The sequence below is a fragment of the Cupressus sempervirens genome, chromosome 5 (assembly GCF_028749045.1).
Source record: "Cupressus sempervirens isolate cs-2001-9-10 chromosome 5, ASM2874904v1, whole genome shotgun sequence".
In the NCBI taxonomy this organism is placed as follows: Eukaryota; Viridiplantae; Streptophyta; class Pinopsida; order Cupressales; family Cupressaceae; genus Cupressus; species Cupressus sempervirens.
Window position 1 is genome coordinate 246,059,655 of NC_143122.1, and position 17,490 is coordinate 246,077,144.

Here is a 17,490-nt window from a genome sequence, read left to right on the forward strand (position 1 = left end):
AATAAATGCATTTACAATAATATCATACCAAGTTTTTCTCGGAAGTACACAATTTTCAACTTCACAAGAGGTTTGGTGAAAATATCAGCATTTTGTTCATTTGTATTGATATAACTTAATTTAATGATATCTCTGCCGACCATGTCTCTTATGTAGTGATAAGGAGTCTCAATATGCTTTGATCGATTGTGGAAAACTGGATTTTCTGACAGCTTGATACAACTTTGATTATCACAATGAATCACAGTTGGTTTTAGAGGTTTTCCAAATAGCCCAAATAGTAGTTTTCTTAACCAAACTGCTTCACGTGCTCCCATGGAAGTGGCTACATACTAGGCTTCGGTAGAACTCAAGGCAACAACTGGTTGTTTTCTACTGAACCAAGATATCATTACTGACCCAAGACTGAAGCAACAACCTGTAGTGCTTTTGCGGTTAGAGGAACAACCTGCCCAATCTGAGTCAGTATATCCTTCCAAATTTATCTCAACATTTTCATACTTCAATCCAAAACCAATAGATCCTCGTAAATATCTTAATATATGTTTTGCAGCCATAAGATGGATCTTCTTAGGTTTACACATAAAATGACTAAGGACATTTGTAGCATAGCATATGCCGGGTCTAGAATTCACAAGATACATAAGAGATCCAATTATTTGTCTGAAGAGAGTAGGATCAATGTCCTCAGATTTTGATGCTTCTTCTTTTAGCTTGTGTAAGTTTGTTTCCATCGGAGTAGATAAAGGCTTACTATCCATCATTCCAAATCTAGTCAGAATATCTCGAGTGTACTTTCCTTGATGTAAGAAAATGTAGTTTTTCTTCTGATTAACTTCTAATCCCAAGAAGTAGTGTAGTAACCCTAAATCTTTCATTTCAAATTCAGCTATTAGATCTTGTTTACATTTTTCAATTAATTTATCATCACCTGTTATTAGCAAGTCATCAACATATAGAACAAGTATTACCATTCCATCATTTGTGGTTTTGAAGTATATGTTAGAGTCGGCTTCATTTTTTGAGTATCCAAGTTTGGAAAGGTAGTTATCTATCCATTCATACCAAGCTCGAGGAGCCTGTTTGAGACCAGAGAGTGCTTTCTTGAGTTTACATACATATAATTTTTTATCTTTTATGGTGAACCCTTCAAGTTGTTCTATTAGACTTCTCCATTAACGACCCCATTTAGGAAAGCAGTTTTTACATCCATTTGATGAATCTTCCATCCTTTTGATGTTGCAATTGCAATAATTGTTCTTACAGAAGTGTAACGAGCTTCTGGAGCAAAGGTTTCTTCATAGTCAATGCCAGCTTTCTGGGAGAATCCTCGAGCAACAAATCCAGCTTTATGTTTTTCAATATTTCCATTGATGGCGTATTTGATCTTGTATAACCATTTTGAAGATACAACTATTTTGTCTTTAGGCCTAGGTACAATATCCCAAACATCGTTCTGAATTAAGGAATTGTATTCTTCTACCATGGCATCTTTCCACTCTTGTGACTTTAGGGCTTCTTCAATTGTTAATGGTTCGATTTTGTTTATCTCAATTATAAGAGCAGTGTAACATGATTGATTTCGAGTTCTCTTGTTTTCTTTTGAGATCTCATCTAGTTCCACATTGTTTTCTTCAAGCATCTTACTTGCCCATAATGGTCTTTTCTTCCCATTAGTCATATCTAGTTCTCTCTCTTCAGGTGTATGCTCCCTCTGATTTTCAGTTTGTCTAATATCCTCATCATCTGAGATTGGTTCATCTTCTATGCCGGTTGAAAGTTTTAAAGCAGAATCCTCTTCAAAAATTACATCTCTACTTATTTCAACTGATCTTTGTCCAAGAATGCAAATTCTATAACCCTTGGAATTTTCACTATATCCTATAAATATACCTCTCTTCCCAGAAGGTTCAAGTTTAGTCCTCTTTTCTTTGGGTATGTGAATATCTCTTTTCTTTGGGTATGTGAATATATACTGGACATCCAAATATTCTAAGATGACTTAGATCTGGTTTGGTTCTTGAGAAGACTTCTTCAGGTGTGGTATTCTTTAGAAATGAATGTGGACATCTGTTTTGAATATATACTACTGTCTTAGAAGCTTCTACCCAAAACGAGGCAGGCATATTTTGATCATGTAACATAGCTTTTGCAGCTTCAATGATGGTTTTGTTTTTCCTTTCTGCGACTCCATTTTGATGAGAATTATGAGGCACTATATACTCCCTCTTAATCCCAACAAAATTACAAAAACTTTTGAAGATATCAGATGTATATTCTTCTTCATTGTCTGATCTTAATGTTTTAATCCCTTTACTTGTCTGATTTTCTACTAATGCTCTAAAGGTTTTGAATTTTGATAGAACTTCATTTGATTCTTTGACTTTCAAGAAATAGATCTAGGTCTTCCTAGAAAAATCATCAATGAAGGATATGTAATAAAGGAAACCTCCTAGAGAAGGTGTGGGCATGGGTCCACAAAGGTCTGAATGAACTAGTTCCAAAACTGATTTTGACTTATGTTCACTAGAGGGAAAAGGTCTTTTATGATTTTCCCTAGAGCACACCCTTTGCAAGTTCCTATATGAGATGAGTCTAGTTTAGGAGTACCAGAAGTTATCTTATCTAAAATAGGAAGTGAACTAAACCCAATGTGCCCAAGTCGTCTATGCCATAATTCATTAACATTGGATGTTTCAAGACTAAGAACTTGAGTTTGAATATTGCTTAATCTATATAATGTTCCAAATCTGGACCCTGTGATAATAGCATTTTTCATATTTGAGTTATTCGGCCAATATAGTACTTTGTCTTTGTTGAAGGTGACATGATATCCATCATCCGTTAGACTTGAGATAGAAATTAGGTTCCTTTTTATGCCTGGTACAAATAAGACATCTTTAAGATTAAGTGTAGTTCCATCTTTTAATTTTATAGAACATGTCCCAATACATTTTACAAGATAGGTAGAATTGTCTCCAATTGTAACTCCATTGATATAAGTTCCAAATGTATCAAACATATCTCTGAATCCAGAGATGTGACAAGATGCACCATTGTCTACGATCCAAGCTTCTTTATTTGAATTTACTTCACTTGAAAGTGCAGAATAGTATAGTTGATTTTCATCTTCCTTTGTTTCAGCAAGGGAGGCTAGAATTTTCTCTCTGTGGACAGTTTTTGAAGGTGTGTCCTATTTTCTCACACTTAAAACACTTAACATGAGAATGATCTTTATTAAACTTCTTTTTATTATTATTAAATTTCCTTTTATTGAATTTCCTCTTTCGTTTGTTCGAGACAGTGTGAAGAGCTTGATTTTCTCCCTCTTGATTTGAAGTGATCCCTCTGGAGATTAGCCTTGATTCTTCTGCTATGCATTCATTTTCCAATTGATCAAAAGTAGGAATTGAAGGTCTGCTTACTACTTGTATGAAAGTATCCCAAGACATTGGAAGCCCTCTCAGAGCTATTAATGACAGTTCTTGATCTTCAATTTTGTTTCCAATGGAAGATAATTGTTTCTTCGTTTCAGAAATTTCTCAAAGTAAGAGTGAATAGAATCTCCTTTTTCCATTTTAGTATTCAGTAATTGGGATTTTAAGGTGATTAGTCTACTTGAGTTATTTATCTCAAATGTATTTTTTATGGTCTTGAATACTTCATATGCACTTTTGATCTCTGATATGGAAGGAAGGATGTGATCTTTAACTGAATCAACAATGATTTTCCTTGCTTTATTATTACATCTTTTCTAGGTGAGTTTTTCGGTTTCATCTTGAGGTATTGGGATATCTTTTTCAATGTAGTCTTCAAGTTCCAATTCTTCCAGAATCGTAATGATACGGGTTTTCCAAGAGAAGAAATTTGAAGCACCTTCAAGTTTGTCTTCCACTCTAACGTTATTTGCCATTATTTCTTCCTTCAAAATTTGAGATTTCTCTTCCAATTTGGCTCTGATACCATGTAAAGTTTATTATGCTGTGGTCTTGATTGGTGTAAATCTCAAATTTTATAAGTCTTGATAATGCAGACGTTAAATTATAGTGATACTGTAATTCTTATTTCTTGATGTTTATTGATGAATTAAATAATGTATTGAAACAAAATATATCTCTAACTAGTATGTATTATGATATGCGATGTGAGAGTACGATTTCCACTGTGATTGATCTATTTCACGCCACAAATCATAATATATATATATAAGTGCATATAAGTGAGAAGACATGGTGAAAGGTCACGTACCAATATAACTCAATAGTCACGATTTATAACATGAGTCGAGTCATGATGGTTTGTAACTGAAGGCAAACATTAGTTAAACTTCCTTTGACAAAGCTTCCACTCACGATGGTAAGCATGCACTATGTAATATAATCTGCCAATCATAACGTGAGCATTATGTGCTATCGGCAGTATATAATAATAAGGTCGATCGGCAGTATAAACTAATTACAATATATAAATGCTTAATCTAATCTTGAATATATATATATATATATATATATATATATATATATATATATATATGATAATAGTAATAATGAGACATAGATATATACAATTATTGTAATCAGTTATTCAAGATTTACTTGAGGATAGTCATTAAAATACAGATTCAATTTACACAAGCTAACATTCTTAACAACATTCACATATATATGTGCAAATAGATCTGCAATAATCTGACCGAAGCTATCATAAATTAACATCTATGAACAGGTTCCTCAACGACCATATGATTGGAAGAATCAAATGTGGTACCTCAAGACTTGTTATATTGTTGGAACTATGTGTCTTCATGTAGCCAACAACACAATTGTTATGCACTCAAGTTTTGATTCCCCTCTTTCTTTGATTAAAATTTAGGACGTGTGGATATCTTTCATTCCAAGATGATCCTCTTTTGGACTATTTATTTTCTATGTTAGGGATGCATCCCCACCCTTAAAACACTCATCCTCTTCCACTAAGTTGTTTTGGGGGATGATGGGAAGCTAGGGAACATCCCCTTATTGTACTGTCCTATTTGGAAACTTCTTGAAACATCAAGAATTACGTCCTTAATTTTGGGTACAACTAAGAAAGAAAAGGGGATGCTTGGCCATCCCTAGTATGAAACCAAGGATGTATTAGACATCTTGTTGATGGGTATCTTGTGACCACGCCAATACATAATAATGTACCAAAGAAAAATCTGTCCTCTCTTGAGCAAAGACCCCTTGTATGCTAAGATTGTGAAGATCATAGAAAACAAATCCAAGGTTCCTAATAGGAACATGCAACTTTATGTTGGATATGAGATCATTTGGTTTGATGTATGCTAGTAACACAAAGGGACATACTTTAGTATTGTTCTTCACTTTTTCTGCAATGCTGGCTCAAACTCCGTCGGATATTGCAATCTTGTGGTGCTTCTCCTTCAAACAAACTTAACTAAATGGACTGATTTTAAAGGGGAAAAGGATCAGAAGGATCTAAGTCTACTAAGGACAATGATATCAATGGATAGTGCTCTAATCGACGAACTCCAATTAAACCAAGTTTTGCTTTTCCAATCTCACTAATAAATCCACTAGAACTGGCAAGTCTCTCAAGGATCATGGAAAGATTTTTCATATCATAATGAACATCATCATAATCAACAATGCACTTTTGATGATCAAAGTTAAGCATCCATAAAAAAAGGGTTCGGGCTAACTCTACATAGCAACTCATAATCAACAAGATAAAAAAAGTACAACCGGTGGAAATTCATCAAACCCTGTTATATTGTCTATCAAAATTAAAGCACTTCATCTAACAAATGAGAAATTGAAAGAACACCTTGTATTGAAATAAACATGAATCTACCATATCTTCAATGAAATCAAATTTTATTTCTCCAAGTCTTACAACAATAGCTTCTCCTATCTTACTACCCTAAGGAGCAAGAGCTCTTCACTTCTAATGAGATAACTATGAATTACAAATGAATATGCATGGCCTTCTATAGAGATCCTTCCACAAATGCATGGCCAAGATTAATTTGAAATCAAGTGCCAAGACTACAAGATGGAACCCTAAGTAGGGTGTTACTAACAATAGCTTTTTGTGGCAAAATAAAGTAGGAGAAATGAGAAAACAGTACACCCACTAGCATGAAAGTGGGATCAAGTAGACCAATGAGGAAACAGCATACCTACCACGCATTTAATGACATCACTCAAAATAGTATGTTCTTTCATCCTCTATTTAAATGCAACGAATCTAGAGATTGACTTGAAGAAATTTGATTAGTCGATGAAGATGGCTGGGTGTCATGTCAGTATGGTGGGTGTCATGCAGACTAGGTAACTCGTTATAGGCAATATTTTCTAACTATGTCATTTTGTAACCAAGGTTCTAACTTTTTGTAACTCTTCCAAAGTTATCTCTCCTTGATCATTATCTTCTTTCAATAGACTTGTTGGGGATTTCACCTTCTTGAAATGGATTGGACTCTCTTGTCAACAATCCTATCATTCTTGAAATCTTTCACACTTGAACTTTCTGAGTTTTGATTGTGGATTTCTGGAGGAGATTCAAATTCTTGCATTCTTCCTCTTTGTACTTGTTGTGCAATGTTTTGAATCTTGAGGTCTTTAACTTATTCACCTTGAACTAGATTGTTTTGAACTAGAATTCTAGAATTTGAACACCTAAAACTAGATTTGTCATGTTGTCCTACTTCCTTAGTCTTGATTCCTTCATCCTAGATCTTTCTTACAATTAAATCTTTCATCCTCTAACTTGTCAAGATGCACTATTTCATCGAAATATCACCTTAAACATCAAATTCCAAGCCTCATGTTATTCTCTACCTTTGGTGCATGTGAGATTTGGAGAGGGAATTTCCACTTAATCCTCTTAGTCAAATTTAAACATGATCCATGTTTGAATGCTTGAGTGTGTATCAAAGGGAGAGGAAGAATTTCTCCATACTTAGCCAAATTTTGTTTTTTCATGCCATTTGAATGCTTCTGTGCACTTTGGGGGTGTAGGATTTTTCGTTTAAAGTATTCCTTGCACGTGGAGAATTCCCCTAGTACACTTTTGGGGTGGAGGAGGATTTTTCGTTTGAAGAATATATTGCACCTGGAGAACTCCCCTTCATTGGCGCACTTCTAGGGTTGAGGGATTTTTCTTTAAAGAAGAATTCCTTGCATGCGGAGAATTCCCCTTCCTTGGCACACTTTTGGGGTGGAAGATTTTTCCTTTAAAGAGGAATTCCTTGCACGTGGAGAATTCCCTTTCCTTGCCACATATTTTGGGGTGGAGGAGTTTTCCTTTGAAAACTAATTACTTGCACGTGGATAATTCCCTTTCATTGGAGCATTTTTAGGATGAATGATTTTCCTTTTGAAGAAGAATTACATGCACTTTGAGAATTCCCTTTCCTTGGTGCATTTTTTGGGTGGAGGATTTTCAAACTTAGTCGGTATCTCATCATTTGCTTCCTTGTTCATCTCACCATTATTGGATCTGGATATTCATTGTTTCCTTCACGGTTAATGCGCACTCATTGACAAAAAAAGAAAGATTTACTAAAATAGAAATTGCTAAAAGTAGTAAGTTCGTCCAAACCTTAAAATCAGGCCCGAAAAAAGACACAATGAAACTAAAAATGCTAAGTTTGTCCAAACTCAAAATAAGGCCAAACGAAGACATGGTGGAACTTGCTAAAAATTTAAATTACTAAAAAAAGAGTTCATCCAAACTCAAAATTTGGCCAAACAAAAGCACAGTGAAACTTACTAAGAGTAGACTTTCTAAAAATAGAAATTACTATAAATGGTAAATTGTCAAAAACACTCCTAAAGTATCACTTGTTGGCCTCTTGAAAAATTTTCCCCTTTTCCATAGTCAAATTTCACCTGTAAAACCCTTTTGATCACAAGCATAATCACTGATGTATTTCAAAGGTCAAGAGACGACACTGATGGCAAAAGGACTTGGCTTATTGAGCGAAAAGAGGGGCCCCTCTTTTGCAATGGGGGTAATGTCTGAAAAGGTCACAACACATCCATAGACTGTCCCAAGGATCACTAGATGCCCCCCATGACATCTAAAAGAAATCAATTCATTTTTTTAATAAAAATCTTTAATTTTTTAACATTTTATTCAAAATCCCACAAACCCTCCAATGCCCCCTTATACACACTAAATTTACAAACAAAAAACATCTTTCATTTCCATTTTATTCTTTTTCTTTGTAATGTACCCTTCTCCGCGCTAGGCTTCCTGGCGCCTTGCTAGTCTTATCTTTCCATCCAGATAGGCGAACAACATTTATTTTGAGGATACCAGCCAGTACAGGATTCTATTTGGTTTCGTTGGGGAGATATTTAAGTGTGGAGCTTCCTATAGTTAAGTCACTTTAATTTATAAAGTTGATTTATAAAGTTACTTTATGACTTAAAGTCATTTTATAACAGATGTAACTTAAGTAACTAAAAGACAAAAATGACTTTTATCCCACATTGCCTAGTTGTGGGTGTTTCCCCTCATATCAAGGTTATAAAAGCAAAGAGCTACATTGGGATTCACACCATGAAATATATCAACAAATTGTTACGAAAATCAATTACTTGAATGTGACTAGCTATCTTAAGGACGAAACCCCTTAAGACGTTGGGAGACTAGACGTAGCCCCAGTAGCTCTCAGAAGTGAGTAAACAGGTTCAGACATAAAGTGGCAGAATAAGGCTCTTGCATCAAATCGACCAACTTGCAGAAGTAAGTATTAACAGTAGAAGTAATTGTGAGTTCTCCTTGTACTGACTGGATATACATTTTAGCAACTTCCTATGCATTTGGAATTGTCAGCCCGACTGGATTGTCGTCGGTGTTTTTGTAGCCAACGGAATGATTGTCGTCGGTGTTTCTGTATTTTGTAGGCGACAAGTAAATAGTTTGTAGCGGACATAATGGTTGTGGCCGACGGACTCCTTCGGGAAGGTTCGGTGGATAGTATTTATATCCCGTCTGGGATCATTGTAATTGATCTTCTATTATTATTCATCTTATGAAGCATAATGTATGTCTGGCATATGCGAATATAAATCTAAGGAGTTCTGCTGTTCATTGTCTGTGTGTGTTTCTTAATTAACCTATGCGGTAAACAAGAATGAGAGGGAGTTTGTGTGGTATCAGGTGTGGGAAGTATTGTTATCGGCATAGTCATCAGAGCAAGTCCGGAGGTCAGGTCACTGTGGCAGTAGATCAAATGCTGCACTACAAACAGAGTCTGTGAGGAGTGGGCGGAACTGCAGACGTGAGGACTCCAGCAGCAGTCGGGGGTAGAGAAGTCATCACTGCCGGCCACACCAGGCAACGTTAGCAGCGGTAAGAAAACTGCAGACGTGAGTAACATCAGCGGCAACCAGTCTGAACAGTCATTGCACTTGAAACACAATGCCACGTTAACAGTGAGAAGATACACCCAGCTAAGGATGCCATAGAGTCTGAATCACTGCAGAGGAGCAAGACAGCCACAGGCCCAGGCACGATAAACTCCAGGTTCATCTTTACACTTAGTGTTTCCTTTTCGTACGCAAGGGACTATGCCTGTTGTCAATTTTACTTTGTAATCTGAATGTTTAAGACATCCTTTCACCGGACTATTCATAATCCGTCCAGTTAATATGCGAAAATAGTTGTTTATGTAAAGTGATGCAATTAGTGTGATTCATGTGATTATCTTTCCACGTCTGGTATTTGCACTTGCGGTCACTGTTATAGCAGCAGAAGTGGAACTTGTGTTTTGGTTCAACAGTACTCTTTTTCATTACTTGTTATATTGCTGAGTGTTATTTGTCATCCCTCGGGCTTCGGATTCTTACATTCTTGGCTGCTAGCTCAATTTTCCATGATCAAGATCAGTATTGCATGGACTATAGGAGGTTTAAGGGGTGAGGTTATGGGTTCCTCTCCATTACAGTTTGCAAAGCTTTAATCCTGAATTATAGCTGCAAATTTGAAACTTGAGTTCAAGCTTGATAGTGAGAATTTATAGTAGTGACAAGGTATACCATTTCCTGTTAGTTTTAAATGCTTTTCTTGCATGTTAGAAAGGGTTTGTAAGTTTGCAAGTAGTTTATATTTTTGACTTTTAAAAAATGTTTTGGCTTTAGTTAGTTATCACAATCAAACACCACAAAATGAACACTAGTAGCAGTGCCAACACTGAGAATAAATTTGGGCAGTGAAGAAAATGAAGTAAATACAATATACACTTCTCACTTTGAAAATTTAAAGCTCAAGTTCCATTGGAACTCCAGAAAACTGTTTTACATGACCTTCACCCTCACTTCAAAAATTTGCAAAAGGCCCTTTCAATCCTAAAAAGCCTTTGCTTCAATTGGCCACCAATTTAGCCATCAATAAGGGTAAAAATATTGGGGGCAGCTAGCACTCACTCTGTCATATTTGCAAAACCGATTACCACAGAAGCTATACTAGGGTTATAAACCATATATTGGGTGAGAGTAGACAATATAACATTGGAACAGCAAGTCAACATGGGAAATTTCGTTGGAGTGAGTGAGGAACAAATTACTGATCTTACTCACAATAAGAGATGGTTATTGAAAACATTGCAATATATTGATCAATATGACTATTCCAATGCATCAATTGGAGAGTTGTGATAAGAGGGAAGAGAGGCCACTTCTACTAGAGGTGAAAAAATATAGTGTTTTTTCTCTTTTACTTTTCAAGGTCCCGTTATTTACAAGCTATTTTAAGAGATGCAATGGCAATTGGACCCTCTTTTGCTTGCCTTGGAGAATATAGATAGTGTACCTCCCTTCCTGCGAACATTATTCAATGATGAACATGTTGATGGAGGAGATGAAACAAATGTGGATTAGAACTGGCTATTCTATTGTCATGAATGGGTGGACTAGTATTCGACACTGGTCACTCATTAATTTTATTGTTACGTGCCCTTTTGGTTCATACTTTCTTAGAGCTATCAATTGTTCTGGGAAATGTAAGAATGTTAATTACCATTTTGCCATTTTGAAAGAGGCCATAGAAGAGGTTATTGTCTAACATTGTGCAAGTTGTGATATATTCATCTCATGTTTTACGTTGGTTTGAGGGTTGAGTGCACTTACAAGCCCATCTTTTGGACTCCATGATGTTGGCATGCTTTTAATAATGATTTGAAAGGCATTGGAAACATAGATTATGTGTAGATAGTGGCCTAAGCTAGAGATATAAAAATGTTTGTAACCATCACAATTCACTTGCACTATTGGTCTTGGTCAAACAAAGAATTCTTCAAACCAATTGAAACTAGATATGCTAGTTATTTAATTTTTCTGAAGAGGATGTTAGAGGTGCAACAGGCTCTACAATCTGTGGTGCTTTGTAGAGAGTGTAGAAAAAGAGGGGTTCAATCAAAGACAAAATAAAGGATGGTGGTGAGAGAAAGGGTGCTTTAACATAGCTGGTGGTCCAAATGTCATTTAAGATATTTATGAAACTTTTGATAGCATGCTTGATCACATGAAGCAAGCTATACGTGAGAAGGATTTTAGATTATTGTTCTATGAGTATATTAGGCTTACTATCATAAATAGGTGGAACATAATGAATTGCCCCTCTTCATATGTTTGCCCATGCTCTGAAACCGAAATGGTGTGCACCTACACCTAGCCAAATGCTTCCTACTAAGATGATCATTGATGAGATAACGAAGGAGCTAATAGGAGCTCTTTGTAGAATGTATAGCACTGCAGAGGCAAGCATACATTGAGACCAATGGCTTCAGTTTTCTGATCTTAAGGGTTCTAAATTTGGCAAACTAGAGGCTAGGACAGATAGGGTCACTATTGCACGATATTGGACAGTGTAAATTTCATGAGAAGCACACATCGGAGTTGAAACAACTTTCTATTTGTTTTCTCTCATAGATTGCTAGTTCCTCTCTTGTACAGAGGAATCAGTTCACCTATGGCTTCATCCATTCGATTAAGATAAACCAGCTTATCTTGAAACGAGCATAAAAATTAGTTTCAGTTCATAGTACCTCGATACTTGAGAATTAGCAAACTACTAGGCAACAAGAGGCTCTAGGATTGCATTGTGATATTGACCTTGAAGGTGTTAGGCAAATTGGTAAGGAGGTGCAATGAAGAATGTTCAAGTTTTTTGATATTGATAGCCCAAATGAGGCATAAATTGTTGTATTTTAAGAGTTTGGGACTTATTAAGTTTGGACAATGAAATTGTGTGAAGTTTAATAATGTTTTCATGAATCTTGTGATTAATTTTGTTCTTATTTATACTATTGTTATATTACTATTATATTATGTTGAATTTTAAACCACTCTTGTCAGAATTTATTTACATACAGATGTTGTTATAACTCATTGGATTTTCCACTCCAATTGATAAGGAGGTGCAATGAAGAATGTTCAAGCTTCCATTGGATTTCCCATTCCAGGCAGAGAGTGACATGCATAGTTTTTTGATATTGATAGCCCAAATGAGGCATAAATTGTTGTATTTTAAGAGTTTGGGACTTATTAAGTTTGGACAATGAAATTCTGTAAAGTTTAATAATGTTTTCATGAATCTTATGACTAATTTTGTTCTTATTTATACTATTGTTATATTACTATTATATTATATTGAATTTTAAACTACTCTTGTCAGAATTTATTTACATACAGATTGTTATAGCTCATTGGATTTAAGTTGATAAGGAGGTTCAATGAAGAATTTTCAAGCTTCCATTGGATTTTCCACTCCAGGCAGAGAGTGACATGCATAGTTTTTTGATATTAATAGCCCAAATGAGGCATAAATTGTTGTATTTTAAGAGTTTGGGACTTATTAAGTTTGGACAATGAAATTCTGTAAAGTTTAATAATGTTTTCATGAATCTTGTGATTAATTTTGTTCTTATTTATACTATTGTTATATTACTATTATATTATATTGAATTTTAAACTACTCTTGTCAGAATTTATTTACATACAGATGTTGTTATAACTCATTGACATCTCTCTCCCTCTCTCTCTCCCCTTATAACATATGATGAAACATTCATAGCCCTCAGATTGCTGCCCCTGAAATGCCATGCAACACAAAAAAAAGAAGCCCTGAGCTAGTTGTGGGCCTTCCAAGTTTATAACCTAGAATAGAAGCTAAAATGGATGGATAGATAGATAGATAAAATTTTAACGTCTACGAGGCTAAAAATAGCCTATGGGACAGCAAGACAACTCAAGCAAACTTAAGTAGCACTGTTCACTTCTTGTGCAGGATGATGATGAGTCCACCCAATTGCTCAATGTACTCGTGAGAGTTGATAGAGGACTATTTGCGGCCTATGCGTAGCACTGTTGGTTGAGGTGGTTCTTGGGCAATGGATCGGTGCTGATCAAATGGATTAGCATGGTGGTGGTTTTGCTTGAGCAGTACACTAGTGGAGCCAATAAGGTGTTCAATGAGTGAAGTGTCACTGGTAGGATGACAACAAAAAGGTTGTGCATAGGCTGGTGACATTGCTATGATTGGTGGGTAGTTTGTGTACAACTCAAGTGTGGCCCATAAGCAAAGGATTAGTCAAACTATTGTCAACTAATTGCTGATACTAAAAAAACTGTAAAAATTGTATTGGGGGGTGGGTATTGGACCAAACAAGGATCGAGTATCCCTACATACCCCATATCCCCATATTGTAAGTTAATATGTATGTGTTATTAACATGCACCAAAAACTTTATCTTATTTGTGTTTTTTAATAGGCCAATATTATATTGGTTCAAGTAGGTTGTACGGTGACCTTGGAACATTTTCTTTACCTCTCGTTCAAATTGCTTTGGTTTGGATGATTTAATAATTGATACATAGGTTTTGCAATCTTTTGGAAATGATGTTGAGGCCTTTTTTTTGGCTAAGTGTTTTAAAATTTCAGTTGTTCATAGAAGTCACGTAGAAATTCAAGTTGACTTCACAATGACTGATGTTGGATGAAATGAAAGTCAAAACTAGCTAATTTGAACTTTTTGAATGGAGTGAGATGGACTGTTTCTTCATTGTAGACCTCCTATAGGTGATCTAAGATCACTCAAACTCACAAGACTATGAATCTCTTGGTGAAAGAAGCATTTTTGTATCTCTAATGAGTGAAATGACACCTAAACTACCATGCTTTGGTACTATATTAGATATAATGAAAATTTTGATTTAACAATAAATCTAGTCTAGGAGCAAACAAACTATTATGACAAATTCAAATACACACAAGATGAGAATAACAACATTCAAATGTTTGTATCAAGACTCATGATTGGAAACAATGCACAAACATTGGGATCTTATCATGACAAGAGTCTCCCGTGGTTTAGGTTAGCCATAGTGATCTAGTGTGCTGACATGAAGTGTAGGAGCAGTGGTGTAAATTGAGATCTTGCCATCAATTGAGGAGAAAATGAAGTAGAGCTTGTGCAACAATCTCATCAATCAAGGAGCTAACACGTTCCCGTTACTTCTTTATTTGCTAAGTAGATAAAATCAGTTTACCTAAGTAAACTTAATTATATGGTGCAATATATGATCATACCAACAAACCTAAAAGGAATCCTCGTCTTGACAGGTGCAAGGAAAGTATTGCAACTGATAAAAGGTAACATGTATTTTCCATTTTGACTATTAATATCACCAAAACTATGGGAATTTAAGTTGTACTGTTTTAAGCTGGGCATGACAGAAGATGTTATTCATGTGGACACCGATTAAAAAATTCTTGTGATCCCTAGAAGTTCCTTCTGTTTTCCTACTAATTGACGTTTTGTTGACATTTCTAAGAGTGCTCTAAGAAGGCCTTTAGAATCTATATGGTTTAGTTTCATTTCAATCACAGACATATGGGTTGCAAAATATGGAGAGAAAAAATTACTGTTATAGTGGTGTTACAGTGGGGGCTGTCCTTTGCTAGTTTGGAAGTTTGGATATCTGGAATGTTTTCGTGCCTAGGTATGTCTTTCTGATTGAATGGAAAATTGCCAATTACTAGAGTAAAAGTTTTCAGACATATAGGCTGCAAAATATGAAAATTTTGTTTAACTGTTATAGTGGTATTTCTAATGGGGCTGAGCTTTGTTAGTACAGAATTTTGGATATCTAGAATGTTTTCCATACTTAGGTATGTATTTCTGATCAAATGAAAAATTAGTAATTACTAGAGCCAAAAATTTGGACTTTAGTCACCTGACACCCTGATTCCTGTGATTTTGAAATTTTATTATAATGATTTTTACTGATTTTTTTTATGGATTAATGCTAATATTCAAAAATCTAGTTCATGGACAAAACTTGTATCGGTATAAGATTACTAACGGATATTGTGGATAGTTCTGTGGAATAGGCACAATAGTCTGTTGGGATTTTTATTTGTTGGAAAGGCATCATCTACTAAAATGCAATTAAAAAGCAAATTAGAGAAATAATTTAATCAGATATTTCAAGCCCCTTTTTATTGTTTAATATCTTCTTTATTGTGCAGGGAGTAAAAGATGAAATAATAATGGACCTTGTTGAACAGTGCTCCTTTAACCAGCAGCAGACAATGCAACTAGTCGTCACAACTTCGTACTAGTCTTCTTCTTTTTTAGCATAATTCATTTTAATACCTGTGCAGCTTAATAAATTAGTTTAAATTTGGGTAGTTCATTCTTCAGTACTTTCTAGATAATGTTAAAAAACCCTTATCGCCTATGTGGTAATCTGCCGACTACAAAGGACTGAAAACATGGATTTGATTTGTGTCATTTATTTGGATTTATAGATCACTTCCATTGTAGGCTATGCTTGATTATGTATCTTTATTGAGCGGAAATCATATACTAGGAATTGTCTTTGCAGAGATGAACAATTACTTTTTCAGGGTCTTGCATTGAATGATGAGTTGCAGCAAGTTCTTGCAAAACATGATGCAATTGCTTCTGGATCCTACAATACCTCAGAAACTGTACCTGTTCCTTCACTGCCTCTGGTAAACATTGACCATGAAGAAGAAGCAGCAGAAGACCATGAGGGACAGCTATTTCGTAGGTAATTTGCCATTGCATAAAATATTCTAACAGATGTCTTGTCAAGCAGTCATTTATCCACAATCTTTGTTGTGAAGTTTGCAAAAATGTTATCCAATTTGGGAAATTATGGTTTTTACGCTGTACAGATCTTCAAGAGTTCGCACACAATCTGAAGGAGAAGTCAGCATAAGGACGAGAAAACAACCTACTACTGAACCTTCTCCACCTTCAGGCCTGGAGGTCAATATTCCACTCAATGAAGCTGTGCAAAATCTAGATCTTCTCAGTGATCATGCATACAAGTCACCACCTTTGGAAATGTTACAAGAAGTAAACCCAGGAAAATATAGACAGCCCTCGCCAGCCTTTCAGAAGGCTGCTCCAAATAAGGACTTGATGTCCCATGGGATCACATCAAGAGAACAATGTTCGCCTCAGTTGCAAGATAAGACTCAAAAACAGTCAAATGGAAAAATAACTAGTTCAGTCATCCCAACAACCCAGTCTAATGGAAACCAGAAGAAAATGCGTGATCATGGGAAAGCCATGCATTCAGTTCAGGGAAATGAGAGGAAAATGAATGCTCCAGAGGCGCAGCAGATAGATCCAATAAGCAATAGCTTGCAGGTGCAGAATAACAAAGTTACCAGCAATCTTCGATCTCCACATGTAGAAAATAGCCATAAAGGTTCTCAGATACATGACAAAGTTGCAATGCCTGCTATCCCCCCACCTCCATCAAAATATACTGAAAGGCAGAAGTTTTTTCAGCAGCAAAAGGCTCTAGCATCTGGCCAGGTTGATGGGGCCTATTCTGCAGATGCAAATAATAACTTTTGACAGGAAAAATACATGATCTTTAGCTATGCAATGGAAACTACAATGCCCCATCCAATTCTTTGTTTGACAGGAATATTCAGCGTACACACCAAGAATAAAGAGGTGATATTGGATGACTTGATGAAAGCAAGTCATAAAAAAATAACTCGTAAAACAGCCAATTTGTAGATATAGAGTTTCTTGTTTGGTTTTGATGGATAACTATATATATACCATGTAAATTGATACGATCACATTTTAATTTTTGATCTTCTTAGTGAAGTTAATGTGTAGGCAAGTTTTTTAGTGAGTATATTGACATTTTATAATTTATGACACGTAACACGCCATTTTACAGATTGACAAATAAACATGTAAATGTATTGTGTATTTCCTTGTGTTAATATTGAGTAAAACCTATTTTCAATGTTAATAAGAAGTTGACCATTGTTGTTTTGCATCTCTGCAAAATCTGCTGTTACTTTTACATGGCTTGCACTAATCCGCTTCAGTAATACCTGCTACACTAATCAAAACAATCGTTGGTGGAATTTCAATTGTTTCTGAATATTTTTAAAAACCCTCGCCTATAAAAA

General features: G+C 35.4%; 1 protein-coding gene across 3 annotated transcripts in view; it reads left to right on the forward strand.

The window, feature by feature from the left end:
* Positions 1–17,176, forward strand: part of LOC149555448 (TOM1-like protein 4) — a 171,652-nt gene extending 154,476 nt beyond the window's left edge. For all 3 annotated transcript variants that reach the window (XM_089829510.1, XM_089829508.1, XM_089829509.1), the window contains 3 exons: positions 15,547–15,632; positions 15,906–16,094; positions 16,222–17,176. In XM_089829510.1, coding sequence (XP_089685636.1) covers positions 15,547–15,632; positions 15,906–16,094; positions 16,222–16,915 — 969 coding nt within the window. In that variant the 3' untranslated portion in view covers positions 16,916–17,176. The remainder of the gene's footprint in view (positions 1–15,546; positions 15,633–15,905; positions 16,095–16,221) is intronic.
* Positions 17,177–17,490: the final 314 nt, after the last annotated feature.